Source organism: Anopheles marshallii, chromosome 3 (assembly GCF_943734725.1).
Source record: "Anopheles marshallii chromosome 3, idAnoMarsDA_429_01, whole genome shotgun sequence".
NCBI lineage: Eukaryota > Metazoa > Arthropoda > Insecta > Diptera > Culicidae > Anopheles > Anopheles marshallii.
The window spans coordinates 51,022,917-51,033,452 of NC_071327.1; the positions used below are offsets into that span (position 1 = coordinate 51,022,917).

General features: G+C 44.7%; 3 protein-coding genes across 4 annotated transcripts; 2 read left to right on the forward strand and 1 right to left on the reverse strand.

Moving 5' to 3' along the window:
- Positions 1-205: 205 nt before the first annotated feature.
- On the reverse strand, positions 206-4,187 carry LOC128711561 (ankyrin-3). 2 transcript variants are annotated; one of them, XM_053806442.1, is made up of 9 exons: positions 4,011-4,187; positions 3,109-3,272; positions 2,918-3,033; positions 2,483-2,845; positions 2,253-2,406; positions 1,458-1,636; positions 1,277-1,377; positions 835-1,201; positions 206-609 (listed from the first exon to the last, which is right to left on the reverse strand). In XM_053806442.1, exons 1-9 carry the CDS (start codon positions 4,185-4,187, stop codon positions 206-208), a joined length of 2,025 nt encoding a protein of 674 aa, XP_053662417.1. The 2 variants fall into 2 exon arrangements, with proteins under 2 accessions (XP_053662417.1, XP_053662416.1); XM_053806441.1 differs by having other exon boundaries at positions 1,277-1,380.
- Positions 4,188-4,345: 158 nt separating this feature from the next.
- On the forward strand, positions 4,346-7,121 carry LOC128712768 (eukaryotic translation initiation factor 3 subunit I). Its single transcript, XM_053807642.1, has 3 exons — positions 4,346-4,363; positions 6,061-6,287; positions 6,368-7,121. Exons 1-3 carry the CDS (start codon positions 4,346-4,348, stop codon positions 7,119-7,121), a joined length of 999 nt encoding a protein of 332 aa, XP_053663617.1.
- A 1,599-nt stretch (positions 7,122-8,720) lies between these two features.
- On the forward strand, positions 8,721-9,758 carry LOC128715067 (uncharacterized). Its single transcript, XM_053809949.1, has one exon. It carries the CDS (start codon positions 8,721-8,723, stop codon positions 9,756-9,758), a length of 1,038 nt encoding a protein of 345 aa, XP_053665924.1.
- Positions 9,759-10,536: the final 778 nt, after the last annotated feature.

Sequence of the window (10,536 nt, forward strand, 5' to 3'; positions counted from 1 at the left end):
GTAAACCATCATTTAGTATTTCTTCTCCTGTAATACGTTCATTCTTCTCCATCATCTCGGTGGCACATAACAAACACAAACACAAAAACAAACCCCAACTACCTATCGCAGCACCTAATATGAAAGAGATCATCTCGAGAAATAAAGCGCGCACTATCGTGGTTGCACTTGCTTTCTGCTTGCTTTCCGGACCACCCTTCGGCTTCTACTTATCGAAATTCATCACGTACTCCTTCAACGGACCGGGCAAATTTAACCGGTTTATGCTCGGTGCCAGCTTCTTGTCCAAACTGTTGTAGATGCACACGCGGCACAGCTGCTTCAGGCTGCGTGGTTTTTTGTACAGCGTAATGATCAGGTGGCGCAGATTGTCGATCGAACGATGCGGTACCTGTGCGATGAGCAAATTGTGCAACGTTTTCAAACAGTTAAACAAAGGTTCGTGCTTCATCGAGTAGTAGAACAGATAGATTATGCGCTGGTACGTTTGTTCACGATCGAGCAGTATAAATTCCTTGCGCGTGATCAGCATAATGTAATAGAACAGCAAATAATTACGCGCATTATTGCGGAACGAACTGCGCAGATTTTCGTTCCCATTGGACGGGCCTGTGCCCGATCCTGGACCGCCCGGTCCGTTTGCTACCGAGGAAGCATTGGCTCCTGCGCCGCTGCCAGCCACTCCACCTCCAGGGCCACCAACGCCGTTGACAACACCGCTTGCACCGCCCGTACTCCCAGATGCGGAAGTGTCAGCACCAGTCGGTGCACCCCGAATGCCACCGCCAAAGTTGATGAAATCGTTTACGAAAATAATCGAAGAATTGCTGCTACTCGCACCGTTCGTCATTAGTTTGTTGCTGAGCGAAACGTTCGGATCGGTCCCGTACTGGATCAGCAACAGTAACAGCTCGTACACGCATAAAATATCCGGACAGGTGCGCACATTAACGATCATATCGATCACGGACTGGAGAATGTGCTGGGAGGTGATGTTGCAGTCGAGTCCGTACTGCAACAGCAACAGGAGAATGTTTTTGATGAAATCAAAATTGGCGCGCTTCTGAATATCACAGTTAAGCGTAAAGTTCTCTGAGACGGTAAAGATGAGCACATGCAACGGTGTTAGGTTGGAACGGTAGGAGCAGTTCGGGTTGGCACCGTTTTGTAACAATATTCGAATACAGTTCAAATAGCAAACCTATCGAAACACAAGACGGAACAAACGGTTAGCTTATTTGTAGTAAATTGGAAAGCAAACAATGTACCACCGTACCTTCATTGAATGTGTGAAATGATGTAACGGATCCTTGTTGATGAGTGGCACCAAACAAACCATTATAGGAACGGAGCCATCGCGGCCGACAATGTTGGGATCTCCTAAAGCGAAGAGGCAAACGTTTTCTTTTCAAATACCGCCACGCAAAATCATGGGCTTTGGGTATTATTTAACATACCTCCTTCTTTGATAAGCATGTTTAACAACTCGTAGCATACCTCCCAGTCTCGAATGTGGCGAAAGACGCAGGCCAATGCACTGTTACCTGTTTGATTGATTGAACTCTTAGCACCGTTCTGAAGCAGAAAACGCACCAGATGCAGTACGTCCCATTTGTTCCATTTGTCGTACCCATATCTGAAATAATAGAAGGAACATAATGCATCATTTGCCATTTGCCATATAATTCTCAATGCCTCTGTAATACAATTCTCTATGCCTCAACAATTCGATAATCATAACTTTCATCTGCCCGCAGTCCAAGAAACGCCAAACAACGCTAAATTGAAACGTTTTTTTCCAATATCTAGTAGATACTAAAGGATTTTTAGCTAGGGTGGCGGGAGTATATTCCTTTCTCGGTAACCCTGTTCTGGCTGTTTTATCATTGACATTAAATTTATGGTATTTCTTTACACTAACAAAGGATAAAATATTGTTCTTTACATGTTCTAACAATCAATTGGATCGGGGACATATTTCACCATATTTGAGAAGAATTGTGTGGAAAGGAGGATATATGGACATTAAACACATTATTGTCGAAATCTTAAACAAATTTCTGTCGTTTTTTTTACATTCTTTAAAAGAATCGTGGGATTAACGATTTAAAGCGAACAAAATGCATTCCTTCTCCAATTAAATATGAGACAAAATCATGAAATTACATAATTTTTTTCAAGGATTTCAGCGCGTTGTACTGTATGTTGAAGCACATTGTTTAGAATACACACTTGCTTCCGTTTAAACTTACCTAGCTTCCTCTAGCGCATACCGTACGATGATTGCGTGCAACGGTGTATTGCCCAATGAATCGGGACTATTGATAAGTTCTTTGCATCCACGCTCCAGCAGTATGCGGATTGTGTTTAAGGTGTCTTCCGCTGATTTCCTGGCCGCCAGTATCACTAAAGCGGTACATAAAAATGTTATTTATATGCAAAATACTATTCAATAAATATTCAGGAAAGATCTTATACGTACCAACATGCAGCAGTGTCATTTGTTGAGTGCACGTACGCACTGTCGTGATGGCACCGTGCTGTATGAGCAATTCCAGAAACCGTCCATCGTGCAGCACTGCTTGGTGAATCGGGTAGTACTCGTCTTTGATCAGATTGATTTCGTCCGAGCGTGTCTGCACGAGATGCTGCACACACTTCCAGGCACCACGTTCGCAGGCAATGTGCAACAGTGGCTTTCGCACCCGGAATGGCATCCATGGTTCTTCCATCTTCTGTGCCAGAATGTTCAGTACGTTGATTTGATCACCATCGATTGCATAGCATACGGCGTTCTGTAGTTTAGTGTTGGGACGCTCACAAACACCTACATCGTCACCTTGATCTGTAAATTAGTAAACAAAGAAATTTAATTGCCAACTTACACACTTATGACGGGTGATAACTTCCAACTTACTTTTGTATTTCCCACTTTCTTCGCAATTGTGCGAATGTGCACCGGGAAAGCACATCCTAGCTTCGGTATCTATTCTCGCACCGTGTTTAAGTAGCAGTTCAACACATTCTTCATAACTAGTAAGAAAAGGGAAACGAATTAAAGAATTAGCTAGAATTAGCCGTACTGCATATAAAATCAATTGCTCTTACCCTTTCAAACAGGCTATATGTAATGGTAATGAACACGAGCTTCGGTTTACATCCGGACGATGTCTTTGAAGTAACCACCTAGCTAATTCTACATGATTAAGTCCTACGCTTTTCTGTAGCAAATTGTATCCTGTTTCATCGTGTATCGCAAGAATGTTTTCGTACTGTGAAAGAAGAAAAAAAATTAAAAAAAACTATTTGAAACAAGTTCCCTTGATCACCCAATACATTCGTTAAAAGAAGCGTACGATCGTACCAGATCTTTTAAGTTTTGTACTATGACTAATTATTGCCCGCTCAAATAGTTTCTGAACGTCCCAGTTTTATCTCATTGTAAATTAAATGTATGCAGCCAAGGGAACTGTTCCCTGCGGAAGTGATTCGTATTCATCGATTGATAATGAATGCACGAGAATTAGTTATTGATGCGTGCGTCATACTAATTCTCCCGTCCCGTTCCGTTCCTGTTGTTTTCTGCTGAGTCGCCCCCTAGGGTCAGACTGGAATTTACCGCAACCGTGTACCGCAAATCCATTGGATCTTCCGGGAGCGAATGAGAAGGAAAGCCGCAGATGCAAAAGATCGTTTCGATACGCGGAATTGACGCACGTTCGAAGGGTTTCGGAGCACTATGCCTTCATTTGCCGGGTGATTTCAATTTTGCTAATGATGTTACGACTCGGTGCCACAGCACCCATTATTTGTATACAAATCGTAGTTCTGTTGCCTTGTTAATGTTTGCGAACACGAGTAATACATGTTGATATTTTTGATGTTACGAATAAAATGATGCACCTTGTAGTTAGTATACCATCATGCCATTTTACTACGTTTCTATCTAAATGCTAATGCCCAAAGAAAGCTTAAACATTAAAGGCTGACTTGTATAAACCCATACGAACCTTCGGTATTTGCAGCAATAGTGGCTCTAACCGTTGAATCGATATCTTTGGATTTGCCCTGAGTGCGTCGAAGATTGTATTCACCTTTTCTACCGTCGTTTCCGACACTTTGTGTCCATCGCGGTTCGAAAGCAGTGCGCTGCCGGATCGGAACACTTGACTAACCGAACCGCCCATCCTTCTTAACGCGAGTTGTGCCGTCTCCCAAGCAAAACAGATAAAAGAACAAACCTATTCAGGTCGCTGGAAGGTTTTAAGGGGTACTACTGTACGTGTGTGGGAAATTAGTTTTACTATTTTGCAAGATTACTAGATTTTGTACTGTATCGCTCCGAATGTACACAGATTACACGGTAAGGTGCTGCACATGACTTTTCTCTAGGAACGTGTTTAACGGCTCGCACGCTCGAAACAGTATACGATGGCCTTTTTTTGCCACACCGGTCCTGTGCTCTCCTGAGTGGAGTGTTACTTGGTACTGCACCCAGCACATCCAGCCTATTACGGTAACACTATTCCACACTACATCAACAGACACTTTCAAGCACAGCATTAAACAACACCGCAACGCGTCTACATTTGCCTCCTCCAGGGAGGGCACAGGACAGCTCTTCTCAGCTGGAAGCTTTGACTTATTCAATTTCGCAGCTTATGACGCAAAAGCGAAAACACATCTCACAAGATTACCGCTGATTGTACTGCTGCATTATCGATAGTATTAAAAACCTCTGCTGCTACTATCGTCTCGGGCGGTGCAGCTAATACTATTACAGTAACAATGACAACGGCAGAACATAGCAGCGAAGTTGACCTTTAGCATTCTCCACTCGAAGCGTTGTTGTTGCGTTTTGTACAGGTTTCCCTCTAAAACTAAGGGCCGCACTTATCCTTTTCTACGCCGTTCGCATTATGCAATTTCACGCTGGAAACGTACGCCGAACGCTGTACAGTCGTAAGCAGCTTTTCGAACATTTTTTAACACCATTTGGTTTGATGGTGCACTTTTGCACAGCGTCGCACTTGTAGCAGATACACAGATGGAATGAATTCTGAGTTTGTTTCAGCTGCTTTGAAGATAGCACTAATCGAATGAGCATGAATTATTTAATCGTAACTAGCAATCACAGCCAAGGAACGAAGAGTTTGCATAGTCTCATGTTGCTTTCACAGTACCAGCACAATCTGTCACCATGTTTGTTTGGCTGAAAATCGATACACCCTAGGTACGAATTCCGATTTTCTATTCATTGCTCGCGTACACCGACATACGATATTGTACTGAAACAATCAATGCGATACAAAACACAGCCAGCAGATTCGGAACATCGAGTATAGAATGGGGCCGGATTTTGGTACACTTCTAATAATACTAGAGCTCTTCACACGCTCACAGTCTTTCAAGCGCACTAATGCAATTGTTGCTTTCTGCTGTTTTTTGGTTTTTTTTTTTTGCAAATCTTTGCTTGTTTTGACGTCCTTCTGTCCCAAAACATTGCGATCGATCCAGATGCCCACGCAGCAAAGCATATTGACGTCACGAATTGTCACTGTAGCATACTATTGTTTCTTATTCGAAAAATGTTGTATGGGTTTGAAGAATAATAATCCTTTTCCTAATAAAACATAAAAAATTGGCCAATAATGTAGATTGACTTAGCTGGAATACGCATTTTATTCCGTGTTATGCTGCATGGGCCGCATACGGTCGGTGACATTGATGACAGCACGCAGCTTTCGGCGTTTGACAGCAGAAGTGCCAGCAAAAGTCTTTCTAGCTATTCGCATTTTGTCGAACACCTCGCCGTCCTCGATTTATTCCATTTTTCATTGAATAAAGGACGTGTCTAAGCAAAATGGTACGTTGGAAACGTTTTCCGAATGTGTGTGCAGTAAAGTTCAATGGATATTTGGGTTCGAAACCGTTTCAAAACAATGGTTCCATCTGGTAGAAGAGATTCTAACCTCACAAAACGCAAGCTAGCCGATGAGAAAAGGGCAACAGTGCACAAACAGAGCGTTTTAAGACCGTCTTTTCCTGTTTTACTTCCAGAAACCGTTGATGCTACAAGGACATCAGCGTGCAATCACGCAGATCAAATACAACCGTGAAGGTGACTTGATATTCTCTTCAGCGAAGGATAGCAAACCGTGCGTATGGTACTCACTGAACGGCGAACGTCTCGGTACGTTCAATGGACACATCGGAGCCGTCTGGTGTGTCGACGTGGATTGGACGACGACCCGGTTGATTACCGGCGCTGGTGACATGAACACATTGTGGGTATCTTCGCAACGAGAGCGTAGCAAACAACGTAACAATACGGAAGAACTTACATTGTACCATTGTGCAATTTTAGCTTGTGGGACGTCGAAACCGGCACAGCCCTTGGCAAGATTCCGTGCAATTCGTCCGTACGTACGTGTAACTTTAGCTTCTCGGGCAATCAGGCGTCTTACTCGACGGATCGTGCGATGAACCATCCGTGCGAGCTATTCGTGATTGACGTGCGAAACATCGACGCAAGCATCAGCAGTGCCGACCCAGTATTGAAGCTGACGATGAACGAACAGCAAAGCAAGATCACCTCCATGCTGTGGGGCGCACTGGACGAAACGGTGATCACGGGGCACGAGAATGGCTCGCTACGCATCTGGGATTTGCGCGCGGTGAAGGAACTGAACTCGGTAAACGATCACACCGCCAGCATCACGGATATGCAGATGTGTAGCGATGGTACCATGTTCGTGTCATCGTCGAAGGATTGTTCGGCGAAGCTGTTCGATTCGGATTCGCTGATGTGCTTGAAAACGTTCAAAACTGAGCGACCGGTTAATTCGGCCTGCATTAGCCCGCTGTTCGAACATGTAGCTTTGGGCGGTGGACAGGATGCGATGGAAGTAACCACGACATCAACGCAGGCAGGCAAGTTCGACTCCCGGTTCTTCCATCTCGTGTACGAGGAGGAGTTTGCACGCGTCAAGGGCCACTTCGGTCCAATCAACAGCATGGCATTCCATCCGGATGGCAAAAGTTTCGCGACAGGCGGTGAGGACGGTTTTGTGCGTCTACAAGTGTTTGATTCTTCATACTACGAGCATACGTTTGAGTAGTCCTAGTGCGGCTAGTGCATCGCGCAAAGACGGCATTGTTGTGCTACTGAAGTACTGAAGGAAGTACTAAATCGAACATTAATCAAGCAAAAAAGCGTAATACGGTGTGTAACTAGCGTGATAAGTGAAAACGTGTCGAGTCTCCCGGTAGGCGAAAAAATCTAGCTTACTTTGTCGACGGCGGAACCATGTGCATCGGTACCGTGCGTGCAGGTCATTTGAAAAGAAATAAACACAGGAGTGAAGAATGGGAGCGGAAATTTGCGTACTTATTTATGTTTTCTAGTTAGTTACGCAGCAGGGCGGATTTATTTCATTTTTTTCTATCTTGTAACTAAACGCTTGATATTGATGTTAATTTACTATTTGACATGGGGAAATCCTGCTTTTTACAATAACATGTAAATTTATTTGAATGGTTACTTATTTTTAATGTGAAACTGTACTAAAAAGTAGTTTTCTAATTGATTAATCAGAAAAACATTGTTGAATAGTTCTCCGCCTAGTTGCACCCTGCTTTCCGTCGATTACCACGGCCAATTACAAATGATAGTAAGATAGGATTTATGTACTTTAAACTTGCATAAACAAAGCCAAAGAGCTTTTCGAATGATTTAATGTAACGCAATTGCATTTGATTAATCCGCATTTCATCAAATCCAACCCGAGTGGCAACGGCTATTGAGTCACCCTGTATCGTAAGTACTGGTCCCATCGCTTTAAACGCACAATGACAGCAGCTTTATTGAAATCAATATGGCTGTTTAGCAAAAAACAAAAAAAAATGCAGAGGTGCAAAAAGTGTATCAGCATCTCACAAACTCTGCAAAAATGTGTGTTTTAAGGTGAAATCAGTAACATTTAGAGCACCTTTTGTACAATTTTGGCACCGTAAAGAAAGTTAATGAGGGAGAGGCTTTAGTTTTCTGTACCATCGAATCAGGAAATCGGAGTAAAAGGAGAAACACCAAACACACAAGTGTTCGTTAGTAGTATCAGTGTAGTTCGGTGGTTTTAACTTTTGGTGGCGATTTTGTACAATTTGGTTTATGTTTTCCGCAAAACGGTGATTTAACGCTGGGGTTTTCGCTAGATGGTAAGTCTCTTGTTATTGATTGTGGTTGAAATGTTTAGCAAAGGACACACGTTTTATGTAATTCCCGCACATCCATGGTTATAACCGCTTTTGGCGCTTTTCTTTTCTCTCTATCGTTCCATCCTGCTCTCGCGCTACCGTGCGCCCGTTCCATGCCGTTGCACTTCGGTTACCTGCATTCGGGCATCACCGCAGCGCATCACACAATACGTTGATCGATCGACAGCAAACGGACAAATGTGTGAGGTCGTGAGAGTTGCTTTCGTTACACCACTTTCTATTCGTCCGGGCGTAAAGTAGGAGCACGAAGTTGACCGATATTTATCGTTTGCCTTGGCCTTCCCTCCTCTGCACGCGCGAGTTCCATGCGTAACAGCGGGATAGGAAGAAGCAGTGCAACGGAAGTGGACCAACAGCGTGCTGGGGTGCTGTAAATCGGTCGGTCAGTCGGTCGAAACAGCTGGAAACGCGTGGGGATAACTGAACGGCGCCCAACAAAAACAATGGATTCTGGCAACGGTGGCATCAGCAGCAGCAATAGCAGCTGCCACAAAAGCGATCTGAATCTATTGGTGAAGAATATTGTAAAGATTCTGCTCACCACCTCGAAGTACCTGCACTGCCCGTTTTGTGCCGACGAGTACCTGTTCGAGTTTACGCTGAAGCATCATCTGCTGAAAAACCACGAGCGCGACCTGGAGAAGATTGTCCGCTCGCCGGACGCAAGCATACGCTTTTGCGAGAGCAACATCTGCCCGTACTGCGGTGCCCTGTTCTACTACATCTCCGCCCTGCCGAAGCATATCATGAACAGCCACAGCCGGGAGTGCCTAATGAAGTGGCAAGCAATCGAACAGGAAAACAGCCTGGTGCGAAAGCTGGCCAACGATCCGAGCATTCAGTGCGTGCCGTGTTCACCCGGGTTGAGCGATTTTTTCGACGAGCTTACCACGGGCAGCAGCCGACAGTATGCGGGTGGTCCTCCTAATGCCGGTAGCAAAAACATCATCCAGCTAACTAAACCTTCTCCCTTGCTGAAAACGGCCCTTCGGAACGTGAACCGTATTACGGCCGCACAGACAAATGGCGGTATCACCGCAGGTGGTATCGATGCTTCCGGTACGTCGGCCTGGTCCAGCTTCGGATTCGATAACTCCCAAGCGCCGCGGCGCAACCTCACCAACCAATCCGTCCGTCGAGAGCTGCATTTCGGTGACGATCGTGGTCTATCGTCCGGTGATGGGGCTAGTGCTGGTTCACCGTCGCTCTGCAACCTTATTGCCGGTAGCTGCTCACCCTCGCCCAGCAACGAATCGATCTCCTCGGTTCGCAAACCAAAGTTCCAACGGAAGCGGTTCAATCTGCGCTCCATTAAGCCAAAGCTAAACTTCCGCAAATACGTGCTGTCGAAGTTTTCGAAGAAGTATCACTGCAAGATCGTTACCAGCACGCCAAACAATTTCCTCGACGATAGTAACGGTCGCGACTCGACACGCTTCCTGCACAATCAGGAACGCTGGAACCGGATTCACTTCGAATGACGAAGGTACGGTTCGCCGTTCTCGTGCGTCATCGAGTATCTGTGCGGGTTACTGTTTTGCTGTGTATGAACCGCGGAGGGCGAAACCGTTGGAAGTTTGCATTTGTTTTTCCACACATCTCATTTATTTATATCGTGCGTCGTGTGCCTGCATGCGTATATATTGTAACAAATCCGTTCACAGTCTCAGAACGGCGATAAACCCAATGGCGGTATCAACCTGGCTGTGCAATCATTTCTTGCCGCGAGCTATAGCGGTGATGGTGACCAGATGGAAATTACAATAGTATAATGTTGGCGTTTTTCTTACAATATGCTACCAGTTGGGGAGATTCTTCGGAGATAACGAAAACAAAAAAGGGATAGAAGTCTGTTGTGCGTATTACGATCGTCATCTGTGATCGGTACCCTATGCCCTCTATGCGAATTGAAGGCGAATCGTACGTTACATCGTAGTAAGCAATGGATTTACATTCTCCGTAGAAACAAGCCTTAAGAGCAAGATGTGATTGCTAGGATGACGACAAGATCGGTCTAAAATATGAGTAGACGTAGAAATTTAATAATACTCGTGCGATTGTTTCGACAACATGAAGAAGAGGAAGCAACGCAAAAAAAGCGGTTACAAACAAGGATCATCCCACTATTAGGGGAATTGTTACATTGCTCATAAATTATTCGTAAAAACACCAATTCTATAACTGGACCAATATCAACGCCACACGAACATATTCGCTCGTGTATCGTTCGCTTCCAACGGTAGATTCGAGTGAGGCCAC